Consider the following 15395-nt stretch of genomic DNA (forward strand, 5'->3'; position numbering starts at 1 on the left):
GACAGTGGAGAAGGAAAGTTTATATTTTGTCCTCTGTTTTCTGATATTTTGCACCTATTCCTGTGCACACATCGTATTTGCACTTGCTACATTACAGATGTAAATGGCATACAGTATTATTCACAGTCAAATATTTCTTTTGGGAATAAGGGTGTCTTTCTTGTCCAGCCAAGTGTTTGCCAGTATTTCAGTTCTGAAGAAAATCCACTTTCAAAAATGACTGAAATAAGGCCAAACCTATTCTCCACAGAAACTGGATCCTGAAAGACAGCTGAGGGCAACATTCAAAACCTTGATTGCTTTCCCTTTCAAAATCAGTTCACACCTCCTGAGCAGCCATGGAGTACATCTATATGTCCTTTACTTACATGCACAAACACACACGGTCACTGCCAGGAAACACTATTGCTCCTTTGCCGAGGAAATATACTGGTAATCTGTAAGAGGAGCAGAGTGGGCGGTGTTCTTGCATTCATATGTAGCTAGTCCTTTAAGGTAGATTCAATGTTTAAATCCCTGAGAGTAATAGTGTTTAAGTAAAACATGAACCATCTATCCTATAAAGACTAGGAGCCCTGAGTGAATTAGGAAAGGCCTCTTTAAAGATGCAATAGGATGAGTTTTTGTTGATTCTGTCTGAATTGAAGCAATTTAAATATTTACTTGTAGCCTGCACACCGACCCCACTTTTTGATCTGCTTACCCATCTGAAAATGTCAGATGGGTTTTCTGGCTTCGTCTAATCAGCTGAATTTTTCATTTGTAACGTTGTTGGCATTCACTACTTTAAACAATTGGGCACAGCCAGGACAAGCAAACTAATTACCATGTGGCTTGTGCCCTATGGCATTAATGAGGAATTGCAACAGAGCTAACAACTCATTTTACAGACGCCCCAGTTAGATTTATTTGAAAGTTCTGCCAACAATGCTGAACTAAAAATGTGTCCATCCAAATTATTCTCACTCTTCAGCATTCAAGGGGCCACTTTGCCCACTCAAATGAAATGAGTTCTGGTTAAAGGGGAAGTTTATTGAGATGAGATTTGTGTGGGTGATGCAAGGAACTCTATAGTTCTGTCTTTCAAATACTACATAGTCTGAAACTAACCAGCTGGTACTATCACCACTACTAATGACAATAATCACAGTGTGAATTTAAATTGGTATTTTAAAATCGGTACAAAGTAAAGATGATGGAAGGAGAGCAGCAGCAACAGTGCTTGCTCAGCAAAACTTATTCCATTTTCTGGGAAAAATTTGGATTCGAGGAATCGAGGAAAAAAAAAAGACCCACACACGAGGGAGCATGGCATGACTTGGTAGAGTCCCTCTACCAACATTAATTTATTTTGACACCTAATACATCCAATTATTACCCAATAAAACACCTCTACTACTACTACTACAACAAAAAAAAAACATCAAAGCAGCCCACTGCTACCAAAAAACACATCTGGCATCACTCTATAAGTCAGCAGCATAAACCAGCTCACAGGGTGTTTAATACACAAAATCTAATGTAAGAAACTGCAAATATTAATGTTTAATAGCAACGATAATCACAAAATGAAAAAAGTACTTACTTTTAAGCAGACAGAAGAGACCAGAAGAGTGTCTGTATACAGGTGCAATGAGTTTTCTTTGGCTTCAGGTTTAGTTTTCCACTGACAGCAGGAACTGTGTATGACTAACTGCTTGGTGCTGGCAATAACACCAATGCAACATTAACATTATCTAGAGAATCAGTCATGGCAACTGGACTTCTAGTTTTTAGGTTGAAATGTTTCACTGTCAGGGCTGTCTTCAAGTGTGTGTCTTTCTCTTGGCCTCCAGAGAGGTAGGGATGTTGTTTGCTCTGTGGTGCAAAGTTCTGATGACTTCTAGTTTGTGTTGCAGTGGGTGATGGGAGTCATGTAAGGCTATGTGGTTTTCTGTGTTAAGATTCTTCATTTGTCTTGTAAGAATCATCTTTTTCCGTCTTCCTACCTCCAGAGTTATTAAGATTTACTTGTGCTTGTGTCTGTTTTGACTTTGTTAAAAGAAAAGTCTTGAACTTTCTCTAAAAACAGCGGGTGTTGCAAAAACCTTAATGGTGATACAGTTCACCTTAAAAATAACCTTTTCTTCTTCATGTGCTGCTTCTTATACTTCTCATCATTCTTCTGCTCTTACCAGCAGGTCACAAACCCTTGTATTCATGTGTATATCGCCACCTACTGTATCAGAGTGTGTAACAACCAGCGACTCGTGTATGGAACGATTTTGACGTTGTTTGACATGAATTTTGTCCTTGACAGTAATATTGTTTATGGTGGTCAAGACACAATATAAAAAAAATAGAAAAAAAAGAAGAGGCAACATATTAGCTGTAATATATTTTTGGCAAGGAGAATCCTGTATTTTACTGGTTATACTGGGTGTTTAGAGGTACTTAAACTGGTACAAAGGTACTGGATGGTTTATGGCAAAAAGTGCAGTCAGCAGTCAATATTTATTTTATATTTAGCCCACATCATTGTCATTGTGGTGTAGTATCCAAATATAAACGGTTATATACAACAATTCTTTATTTTCAATGTCATTTCTGATTGTCTCAAATCTTATTTCATACCCCAAGACCTAAATGCATCATGTCTCACAGATGTCGCCTTGTGTGCGCGCTCCCACGAGAAGCACCGTTCTCGGCAGACAGAACTCGACATAACACCAGGGCCGCGCGCTCCCGCTAGGAATCCCATCGGCCTATCGCTGATCTCCCGCACGCTGACGACGACACCCGGAAGCACCGAGCTGCCTGCTTTGTTTTGGTAGTAGGAGTTGGGTAAAGGAGGGAGACAGGCAGAGGTCCGCCCGGGGAGAGAGGGGCTCATTAAATGGGGTGAGCGAAACCGGGGATGGAAGATGACCGACCGATAGCTGACGCCTGTACAATGCCGAGTTTTATCAGCAGTTTCGAGGAAGGGAGAGTCAAAGTGTCCCACAACCTGCCGACGGAAACTTCCTTCACGGACGGTAAAGTTGAGCGGTCAGCCAGAGATTTGAGCCGACGTGTCAGCAGGTCAAACTCCCGGTTATCTCTCGGCGGAGCAGAGAGGGAGTCGGACGAGAGGAGCAGCGACGAGGAGAGGGATGCGGAGGGCAACAACAACAACAACTGTAACGGCGGAGAGAGGAGGGGGACGAGTGCTGTGGAGATCTTAAGGAGGAATTTCGGGGTTTCAAAATCTCCCCCTCTCCGTTTAAACACAAGCAGTCGGATGCAGCGCGGCACCGAGCATGAAAGCCACGAAGAAAACGCTAATAACGACGCCGGTGACCGTCATGGAAGTGAATGTGGCGACTGTAAAAAGTCGCACCGAGAAACGGGCGAAGCTGGGACGCAAAACGAACCAACCTCAAGCGAGTTAACGGCTTCGGATGTGCAAGGAGTTGAATATTTACCGGTTACCGGTCAGTGGCATCACAAACATGACAGCTACAGCAACACGGTAGACGAGTCCTTGAGAGCCGGAGAGCACGTCTACTGCACTGTTTACTGCATCGCCAGCGACAGTCTTCGACAAGACCAAATCACAGACCGCTACGATGAAACGGTCCCAACTGACGCAGACATGGGTTTGGAAACAGGGCGGGACGCTGGTTCGAGGCCCGAACCTCTACTGTACACACTGGACGACCTGGTGGATCCGTTCTCGGATATGGCCCACCAGCTCCACAGCGAGCAGGCCGGCGTGCAGGGTGGGATGCAGAGTTGCCGAGTGTGCTTGGAGGACAAAACCATCGCACCCCTGCCCTGCTGCAGAAAGGCCGTGTGTGATGAGTGTCTGAAACTGTACGTCAGCTCCCAGGTTGGTGAGAGGGAGGGGGAGCTAAGTGGGGTGGGGGTAGATGCAGCAGAGTGGTCCAGGGATGATCCTGTCCCACAACCAGGCGTCAAGTCAGCAGCTGATTGGAGTGTCCTCCAGAAGCCATAACACACATGTTATCTGTCACAATTTTTACACGTTATGTTTGACATCTTATCTAGAAAGTCTGGCAACCATGGACAAGTCTGATCCCCTGATTTAAAGGGTTTGAATGGGCTTTCTACTGTTATTTAGGGAACATTTTATGTTATCATTACTAAAATGTCACGGCAACACGTGTGGGTCTCCTCATCTCATCTGTTTTTGTGTAAATATGGGTCCCTGACACATTCTGCAATAAAACTGGGACATGGGCAGGACTGCTTTTCAATAACATACTTACTACTGGACTCATGCAGCAGAATTTTCTTCTCTCACCTATTTAGAGACTCCACCCTAAGATACAGTGCTTGTGCTCTGTTGTGGATGATCAGTCCAGATACAGCCTAACAAAGTGCAAGTGTGTTCTTCAGCTTGTACCGCATTGCTTCCTACGGTACATTTGACTTGTGCTTAGAGCCAAAAATATACTGGCAATGTGTTTTAGGAGAGCAGTGCCTTAGCAAAGACATTTTTTTTTAAGTAGCAAAAATGAGGTCACAATAACGCTGCAATGCATTCTGGGGTGCTGGAAGGGGGAAACTTAGCAGCTTATACAAGCGATTTCTCCCCATTCTTTTAAATATTCATTCAAAATGTAGAGTCTAGTCAGAGATCTTTTTCATTGAGTCTGATGACTATTTTCACTGATACACCAAGAAAATGAATAATTGATGAAACATTTATCTTCACTGTAGCTGCAATGGAAATATGGACTCAGAAATGAAAGACAAGTTGCAACCTGCTGCCTTCTACCAAAGCTGAAATGTTTCATGATGTTTTTTTTTTTTTTTTTTTTTTTTTAAGTGCCTTGTTCATAAGCTGGTGCCAGTCAGAAATCCTTTGCTTATAATCTTAGTTTTGACTAACTTTGTGGCCTTCCCCTGTTGTTGACGGTTTACAATTCAGGGAGATTTTACAGTCGCAGGTCCTTGCAACTGTAGCAATAATCCTCTTGAATCTGTTTTGATAAAACACTATTTATCAGTTAGCCCGTCTGCTTTATATATGACATTATCTTGCTTTGATTGCAGAGCATGAGCAACCATATACACACAGAGCCAAGCAGACACTCTGAAAAGCACGCTGAGATAAGGGTTGTGTAAACTGTATTCTGGAGGTGGATTTTTTTTTCAGTTATTGTATTACATACTTTATTAGCACCTAAATTGCCATAAGTCAGAATTCAAAGGATGTCGTTATAGAAAGGACCCTCAGAGTGGATTTGGGGCTCCAGGGATACCTGCAGAAATGTGCAGAGAGAGCAGGAGGCCAGAAAGGAAGAAGCACAAACTCACAAGAGAGGAGGCACAAAGTTAATGACATGAAAGAGTGGCACAGAAATGCATGTGGAGAGAAGAGGAGAGGTGCTCGGTGCATTAGGTCTCCCAGCAGTCCAGGCTGATAGCAGCATAGCTAAAGGATGGTTTCTTCAATAATTTCAGCTTCTCTGACTAGTTTAAGCACTCACAATTGAAAGACATTGTGTTTATATGCTGCAACTGACTCAGGCTGATTGTTGTACAGAACCAACAAGTATCACATCAATGTTGAATCCTATTTGGCTTAGACCTGTCACAAACATGTGGTTATATTTTTAATCAAATCATAGTTTAGCAGAAGTATGGATTCAAATACTCCCAGCTAGTAATAGACATGTTATTGTCACTGCATGATCATAAGCATAATGTTTATTACTGTTTTTTAGTGTGCACGGCTTTATGCCAGCTTGTGTTTTATGTTTTGAAAATACAAAAGGAAGTCATCTACATTTTAAATAAATCATGCATGGTGACATGTGCATGTGAGCCGGTAGTGGCAGCAGTCCTAACCTGTCCAACCAGTCTGGCAGTGGTCATCACCGAGTTAGTGCTGTGGCAACAATCCTCTCGTGCCTACAGAGGATACATTTTCATAATCGCATAATAGATTTTTGGTCTGTGTGTGTGTGTGTGTGTGCATGCACACGTGCTGTAGGGAATACTGGGTGTAACACAGCAAGATGCAAATGCTATTATTCTCCACATTTCTGTCTGCTTTCACACACTCTCACATGCACACAGGGACACAGTGACAAAATGCCTTATCGTGTGTCAGTACAGCAGGTCTTACTGACTTTGATGAACTGAAAGTGTAGGGAGTGTAAGCTAGAGAGAAGGAACTAGAGAAGAAGAGGTGCCCTGAGAGGAAAAAAGAGAAAAAGAGATAAATGGTGAAAAGAAAGAGAGAATTGAAGGGCAAAGTTTAGGGTGTAATCTTACTTATGATACTTTCTGTAACGTAGGTATGATTAGATGAGCTCTGAACAGACAGACGTATGTTGTAGTTGTCTTTAATCAACCCATGTTTAAGTAAATGATAGATATATTGTGTTCTTTGATATTAAATTATTATTACCAAATGAAAACATACATTGATTGGAGTAAATGAATATATTTGTATAGATTACAAAATAGCGCACGCGAAAGCGAGAACATCATTTCTAATCTGTGTGTCCTGTAATATGATGGCCCTGGTGATGTCAATCTATGTGTCAAAATGTGGTTTGTCTTGGGCATTTTAGGGCAATTTAGCTTCAATTCACACACCACAAGAAGGCTAAACTCAAGAGTACAAACCTTTCAACATCACTTAATTTAATGTTTATTTAAAAAAAATCTCACGTGGCTCTGTAAATGTGTGTAATTTTAGGTTAATTAGTTACCACAGTTTAATCTGTGTGTGGATAGGGTCCACTGACTGCCAAGCACATGCTCTGGATAAAATACATGTCTTGATACACATTAACTTCCGGTCTCTCTGCTGTTTCTCAACTACTACTCCCTCTCTCTGATCTTTGCTAAATTATTAAACATTTTCCATCAGCTGTGTGAATATATTCCATATGTTGATTTCATAATCATAGCCCACCACTACATCAGAGAAAGCCACCACAAAGAAACCCAGAGTGCTCATGTTGGGTTGATATCGTTAGCAGTAACACTTATGTGTGTGTTTTACATACTGACATATAAACTTCTGTGTTATTTTATACTCACTCTGGTGTAATGATATATCACCAGTCTGTGATGTTTCCCAGGTGCGAGTGGGCAAACCTTCCATCAGCTGTCCAATCCCAGAGTGCAGTGGCTACCTGGAGGAGGGACTGGTGGTTTCCCATTTGAGCAATGAGGACTTGGCAAAATATCGGTACTTTATGGAGATGAGCCAGCTTGATTCGAGCACCAAGCCCTGCCCCCAGTGCAGTCAGTTCACATCCCTGAAGCACAACCCGAACCGCTCCGAGCATAAGTACAAGGTAAACTGAAAGTTATAATATAAATCCCCAGCAGCCACACATAAGACTAATAGAACATAAGAAAAACATTTTGCAGCAGCATTCATTGAATTACATGAACCAAATTCCACATACAGCATGCATTCTTTATGTCTGTATGTTTAAAAGCAATAAATGTAACTGAAACAAGTGTCTCCTCTCTTCTGTCTCTACTGTAGATCCAATGTAGCAATTGTCAGTTTGTGTGGTGCTTTAAATGCCATGCGCCCTGGCACAATGGCATTAAATGCCGCGAATACAGGAAAGGAGACAAGCTGCTACGAACCTGGGCAAGTGTCATAGAGCACGGACAGAGAAACGCCCAGAAATGTCCACAGTGCAAGGTAAGAACTGGGCATGGTAAAGAATTCAAGGTGTTGATGCTGTTTGTTGCTGTAGAGCACCATGGTCAGGGGAATGCTGAATGGCCAGAATGCAAGATGGGCATGTGTAAATGGAAAGGCAGTTGACTGATGCTGTGCAGAATCATTGAATAAATCAATGAAGGTAAAGAAACATTAGAGGAGGGATGGATAATACATGGGGAACTATAGAGAACTAAATGCATGCAGATGCTAGTGCAGACCAGAGCTGCATAGTTAACGTGCTGGGAAAAAAAAAAAATGTTGATGTCTCTGCTACACAAAACATTATCTGGTAGACTCACTGGCATCTTTCTTACAGTCAGAAACCAGCCTGGTCTTATCTCACAGTCATTGCAACCAAGTTAGTGTACACAATATCTAATTTGACTGTCAGAAAATTACTAAAGGAAGACATAAATTAAGCTAATTACCGGTATATGGGAAATGTATGTTCAGAGCAGCAAAACACTTTCCATCTGTGTTTGTCACACTGCTGCGTCATGTCTCTGGGTTTCTGCTCTGGAAGCACAGTGAGAGAACTGCGTTTGACTGTAAAGCCAACAAATTGGTGTCACACTGTGTTTAGCTGGAAAAGCGGCTGAGTGCAGCAGAGCTTAATGCTCAGTTTGTGGGAACACTGCTCACTGCTGCACCAGCCAAGTAGTGAGGATCCATTAGGTGTACCGCTGCATGCATATTTCTGTACAGCTGAATGGGTGCTCAACCAGATTCTTAAAGGTTTCAGTGCCAGTTTTTCTTTCACTCATTTTACAATAAACTGAGCTAAGGAAAGTAGACATGATAATTCACACAGGTCTGTGTCAATGGCTGTATTGGCTAAGAACTGTTAAATTACTTCAGCTTAGCTGGTTTCACCTTTCTGTCTTTAGATTCATATTCAGCGTACAGAAGGATGCGACCACATGACCTGTATGCAGTGTAACACAAACTTCTGTTACCGCTGTGGAGAACGCTACCGACACCTAAGGTTAGAATTTCTGTCTAAACTTTCTTCACGATGACTACCTTGTTTGTTTTTTCTTTGTTTGTTTGTTTTTTTTCAGTATGGCTCTGATTTCATCTTTCATATTATTTTGTTGGCAGATTTTTTGGGGATCATACATCCAACCTCAGCGTGTTTGGCTGCAAGTATCGCTATCTACCTGACAAACCTCACCTGAGACGCCTAATTAGAGGGTCTGTGTGTGGTAGGTGGCTCTGTGTGTGTGTGTGTGTGTGTGCACGTGTGTGTGATCGGCTTTTTATTCAGCTACTGCACCTTTTGTTATTAGGCACTTCTTTGCTTTATTGGAGGGTTTAGAGTTTTAAAGATGTGACATTTGGTCAATGAGTGATGTAACAATAAAGCATTGATGATGATAAATAAATCTTCTCTCTGATGTCTGCACGTCATCGCAACCTGCTTTACTGTAACTGTCTAATACTCACTGAGACCATTTTTCTCCCAGCTGACAATTATACCAGTCAGCTACACAAGCAGCACAAGCTTCTTAGTTCATTTCTTAATTAGCACAAAACAAAAATTATAGCTGAGGCCCATGGGAATGTAGCTGTATGGTCACAAACCAAAGCTTAAATGAAACTACAATTAAAATGCAACATATTATCTCTTATTGCTACATTAATGATCTTGTTATTCTACTCTAAGAGACCAGAGAGCTTTTTCTCGTTTATGACTGACATAACCTCTTGACAGCAAAGCAGCATAAGGGAACACATCCCTAACTCTGTACCTGCAGAGACCACTGAGGAAAGATTTATAATGAAGTATGAAAGCATCACATATCAGATTATGTTAGCCATAATTATCCTACAGAGTTATCAAATTTATTCACTAGCAAGCCTTCAGGAAGTACATGTCTGAAAGATCTGTTTGACTTTGCTGTCTGTGACAGCTACAGCTAGTTATATCAGCAGGGTGCCTGTCGAACTGGGAGCTCATTTGTTCCTTAACAAGTATAACCATTACAGCTGTCATTGCTGTTAGCTGTCATAGCAGCACAGATTTTGCATGTAATATGCGACAGCTTATTGAAGATGAAGCTTATCAATTCTGCTAAAATCCACTCATCATTCAGGAACTTATACTGTATATTTAAAGCATGCGCGGACCCAACATCTTCAAAAACCATGCATTAAAATGAAAACAAACAACAAACAATATCTATCCTATTATTCTTTATGAATGATTATTGTTCCCTCTTTTTTGTTTTTCCCCACAGCCACTAAGTTGTTAATAGCTCCAGTGGTCATTCTGCTCGTCGTGGTGCTTGGAGCTCTTGCACTGGTGATAGGTAACATAATTGTACACATGAGAACACATGCGCATTAATCAGGGTGAAGCTCTGGGGACAGCAGTGCACAGATAATAACTAAATGGCCTGGCCATCCATTACAGATGTTTCCTCTAACACAGCAAAGCAGCAGCACTGTCAGTGATATTCATTCAAGTATGGCCTTGTATCTCCATGTTTACTGTGACAGAGACCTAAACTGTTCCTGTTAATAAATGATCCAGATTGTAACTCTCTGGGTGACTGACTTCTACTTTCTGGAAGTACATTTACTAGCAACATCATCCAACTGAAGACTTGCACTCTGAGCTATCTGTCAGACAGTATTGTGAACTATTGATGCCTCAGCTAAACTGTAATTAGTGTTAATCTCTTTCTTATGTCTGACAGATGATCTGCTGCAGGGGAACAGGCCATGACAGATTCCTATTCATTTTTTATCAATAGAATCAATGATGTGCAGCTTGATTAATTTAACATGTGCCAAGTCTGATTACAGAGTGCTATAAGATGGGATAATCAAATCCATATATACATGTGTTAACTTTAACAGAGAACTCAAGATTTCAAGTCAGTTAGTTTCGTTACTTTGCTGTAAATCATCCCTCACCTCTCGCCCACTCCTTGTCTTCCTTGTCTGCAGGTTTGGTCGTTTTTCCAGTCTACTATGTGTGTAAGAGGAGGAAGAAGCAGCGCACTCAGGGTTCTGGACAGTGGATCTGAAAGTTTGCTTTGCACACACAGCTTGTAAGACTACACCCACATCTCCTCAGGGACGGGATATGCCAGCCTGAGTCATTGCAAAAGTCTGAGACCAACATCAGAAAATCATCGCTTGCAGTACATGAACATATAGAGAGAGACTTGATGAACTACACATCATCACCTAGATAATATTTAAATCACGTGAGGCTACTCCTGCAAGAAGATTCACTCATCAGGACACTGGACATTCAAGCTGAAAAACACATAAACCCCTGCGAGCTTAAAATGAAATCTAAAGGAACCACTGTCTTGTACAGTGCTGGTCACATAATGGATAGTAACTGAACTTACTTTCACAGTTGTCAGCTGTTTTCAGGAGAGGACTTTTTTGCTGAGCAGTTCTTGTCCCAGACACATTACAGTTAGTTTCTGCAGAGCTCAGTTGCAGCTTTTTGTTCTGCTACTACACCTTTAACAACAGCTAGCCTTCAGGAGAACACAGGTAAAACATAGATACCCTTTGGCTTATACTCACACTGGCGAGAACATGTTAAAAGTGCACTCTCAAACCCTGCTGGTTAAATGTTGTGACAGTGCTGGATGTCAGGAAAATGCATCAAGGAACACTGACTGCTGGAAAAGCTAAAAAATGATAAGTGGACCTAACGGGTGTACAGTGGGGAATTATGAGGAGGAATATGTTCTGTTTTTGCACAAACTGTGCTGCAATTGGCAAAGAAAAGTGATTTAGTAAAGGAATTTGGCAGAAGCCATGATGGAGAGACCAGTTCTTACTGATCTTGCAAAAGCTGGACATTGACTTTGTTCATCTTCTCTGTTGGAAGCTGAGTTTTTATCAAATGTTGAAAATGTCCGTTACAGTTTGAGTCACTGACACAATGTGGCAAATAACCCAAAAGGACCAAACTTGGAGGGACTGAAGGGTGATATTAACACTGGCTCTGTCTCTGCAACGTCTTGCTTTAAAGTCCAGTTGTATGTCCCCACCCCAGTAGTGGCTTTTGTCAAACACACATCGAGCACACTGACCCCTAAATGACATGCTGGAAACACCAGTGGAATTATTGCACACCTCCTCCTTTATTTTCTGTTGTGGTTTTTCATCAACTGCTCTTTCTGTCTTCCTCTCATCCACAACCCCCTCCCCCTCATGACTGGCTGGATAGTGGCTCACGTACACACCCTCTCTGTTTGGCAGCTCTTCTCTACTGTGCCCTCATACTCTATGGCAACATCCACATCATCAAAAACAAAAAACAAACAACAAAAAAAAGCATTGAATGTGACAGGACAGACAGTTTTTTTTTAGGATCTGCCTTTTGCTGAGGTCTGGGTGGTCTGGGTGATGTTTTTTTTTAGAGGTGGTCCTTATATTGCTGTGCACTGAGTATGTGGTAGATTCAATTTGATTGTCAATTCCAAGTGATTAGGTTTTTTAAGAATTGCTTTGAAAGACTTTTTGTAGTGAAAAGTGGACGTGTGTCTGGAAAGTGTTATGATACAGTGTTTTTAAACATACACACACCCTCTTGACTCATGCACACTGGCGCAGAAGAAAGCATATGTGGAAAGCTGCCAGGGAACAGGAGATTTTCAAGAGCTTTAAAGGTCGCCACCGGTCAGCAGCCAGCTCACTGTCCTTCACTTATCCCTCTGTCCTCTCCTCTCCTGCTGTCATTCCTTCAGTTTGTTGCCAGGTTCTTCCTTTGTTCTTCCAACTTTTCTAACATCCTTTTCCCATCCTGTCCTCTGAGGTGGAGTTGTAGCCCGTTGATGTGGGGAGGCTAGCAGATCTGATACAAAAGCCACAAAAACATTCAAACCTGATGCTTTTGAGATTCTTATATGTAAAAATAACACAATATATTGTGGAGGTTCACGAAGATGCTTCAATAGAGAGACTCAAGGAAAACAGAAAGAATAAGCACAAGATATCTGTACATGAGAGATGTTGATGTGAGGGTGATACAATGATAAAAAGCTTGGGGGGGGGGGGCCCTGCAGTCTGCTGTCTGTACTGGTTCCCAATGGAATAAGCATTACAGCACATTTCCACATTTCATCACTGAATCTTCACCAAATGCAGGATTTATGGGATGGAGAAGAAGAAGGGTTAATGTTCATGCTTGGACAGTTTGCAGTGATGTGACCTTGGCTTTATTCCAGGGATTTGAAACATTTTCTATATCTAAAAGTTAATAAAAATTTACTGTTGAGTACAGTGAAACTGTACGTACAAGGTTCCCAAAGGACACTAAATGTATTGTTACACACTGATTTTAACAGTCCTAAGAGGGCATGAATCTGGGTTTGAATGCACTCTCAGGGAGCCTGTTTTCTGTTTGCTCGACTCAGAGCCCTCGTTCTACACGAGCTGTGCCACAGAAATCTCTGAACATCACTGTGGATTTAAAATACTTCCTGGTACCTTTGTCCAGAGCTGCTGAACAATATTTTATTTCCAGGAGGTAGAAACACTGTAGTGTCAAAACACATCAAAACATATCAGTGTTGCAAACACTGTCTGTGTTTCCCAGCCTGACTGAGCTGTGAACACTGTATGGAGGTCAGGGGTTAAATCAGAGACTGTAAATGTGGTTTAGAGAGTCAGCACTGGGAAATTGAATGTGTAAGTTATGCGCCAAACAGAAATATCAAAGCTGTCTACTTAATTGTCCCCTTGCAATATGTGCATACATGTTGGATTGTACTGCTAAGCTAGTGCAACACTTACATGTTAAATTTCTGCATTGTTTCGTTTGACATATGACTGACTGAGGGTGTGGATGATGTTTGTCTTCAGCACAGAGAACTTAACTTATTACCAAAATCATGACCTGAAGTGTACACTGTACCCTCACTCAAGCGATTAGTCTAATGGTTTGCTTACCACAAAATTACTATTTATCTTTTTTTTTTTTTTTTTTTTTTTTTTTTTGAATAATAATGCTGCTTGGTGATTCTGGCAATGATGCAATGTAAAAACGCCATGTGGAAATGCCATTACTGTTGTATTCTTATGTATGACCTGATCATCTACATGTATCACACTAAACAACTGGTTGGGTAAAGTTTGAAAATGTTGCTCTATATAATTCATTAGTGACATGAGCGTTGTTCCATCCAGTAGTTTTTTCCTTTTGCTGATAGCCCTGTTTTGTTGCATTCCCAGTGATATTGGCGTTACTGTACAGGCATTATTATCAGGGTTTGCCAACCTGTGGTTCAAGTCCCCTATGTGACTCCAAAAATTACAAATGCAGGCCATGGTAAATGGGATGTCGTAGCTTAGGAAAACAGCTAAAGAAAAGCATAATATCACCCGGGCTGCTAATAATAAAAATGTATAGAATTACTGTTGCCTCAAAACACAGTCAGACCTGCAATTTACAGTGTGTTTTTTCTGCTAAAACTGTTTTGAATAGCTAAAGATTAAACCAGACTTCCAAAGTTTTACAGGTACCACAATCTACAGTCAGCTACAACCCAAATGCCCTTGTACTTTTGCACAAGTTAAACTGTCACTTTATTTTAAACTCTGTAGATTAAAACAGAGAAGCAGGAACCCTGCTTCCAACATGAGATGATTGTCAAAAGGCTGGTGTGGGAGAACATGCTCAGTAAAGAAGGCGACTGTGCCAGAAAGATGTGCCGTTTTCAATAAATCAGATGTCTTGTTATACATTAGTTGATTCCAGCTCAGGAGGCCTGTTGACATTAAGTTTGCAGTACTTGATGTATAATCTACAACATTAGTAACTGCCTTTCCCTGTCTATACATTCAGGTTTATTAGAAAAACAGCAACGTTTTAATGTGTATACACCACTTTGTTTTCATCAGTGTAAAGAAAAGTTTCAATTACTGTACTTCTTTGTTTCCACCTGTCGACATTCTCCATAATCTGCTGATATCATTATCGCTCACTTAGACAGGCACATAGAGACACTTTTTTCATCTGACAATCTGAATAAAGAAAACCAGGCCAAATGCCAAAATGTTATGGTTTGACTTTTTTGATATTATACAATTAGATGAGATTAAGCTGCCTTTTTTTTAGTGGTTCTCTTATTAAAATAATGCTTTTTTGAGGCACTGACAGTCTGTATGATATTCTGTGTAAATGAATGTTGACCTGTCACACTTCCCGAACATCAGCCTGTCCGTTAACCACTTCTCCTTTTTGTCTGTGCGTGACTGCGGTTTTATGTCAGCAGGGGTCGCAACTGCGCCATAGGAAGCAAACTCCCGTAACCTTCATTTTTAAATTGAAGAATGTAAATACAGTATATTACAGGCATACACAGTGTGAGAGAAACAATATGTGTGTATAATAGTAGCAGTAGTAAAAGCAGTATTAATAGTAGTAGTAATAAGTCTGCATTAGTTAAGCTTCAAGGATTGCATAGATGTACAGGAAATTGCAGAAGGTTTACAAGGGAACATTAAATATAAACACCAGTTGTGGATTTTACTTCAGTGCCCAAGTACCTAAGTACAATTTTGAGGTACTTTAACTTTATTTCTTCATTTGAAATTTACTCCGCTGCATTTTAAAGGGAAAACTTTCAAATTGTTATTTTTTATTTGGTATTTTAATCATAATACTTCTGTACTTTGACAAAAACATACACGTCCCTTTGAAAACAACACTTTCCTAATAATGAAG

General features: G+C 40.9%; 1 protein-coding gene across 1 annotated transcript; it reads left to right on the plus strand.

Moving 5' to 3' along the window:
- The first annotated feature begins 2784 nt into the window (after positions 1-2784).
- On the plus strand, positions 2785-13657 carry rnf217 (ring finger protein 217). The gene is made up of 7 exons (XM_026318987.1): positions 2785-3850; positions 7086-7304; positions 7502-7666; positions 8578-8675; positions 8792-8895; positions 9931-10002; positions 10646-13657. Exons 1-7 carry the CDS (start codon positions 2897-2899, stop codon positions 10723-10725), a joined length of 1692 nt encoding a protein of 563 aa, XP_026174772.1. The 5' UTR covers positions 2785-2896; the 3' UTR covers positions 10726-13657.
- The last annotated feature ends 1738 nt before the right edge of the window (positions 13658-15395 follow it).

Source organism: Mastacembelus armatus, chromosome 24, assembly GCF_900324485.2.
Source record: "Mastacembelus armatus chromosome 24, fMasArm1.2, whole genome shotgun sequence".
Taxonomy (NCBI): domain Eukaryota; kingdom Metazoa; phylum Chordata; class Actinopteri; order Synbranchiformes; family Mastacembelidae; genus Mastacembelus; species Mastacembelus armatus.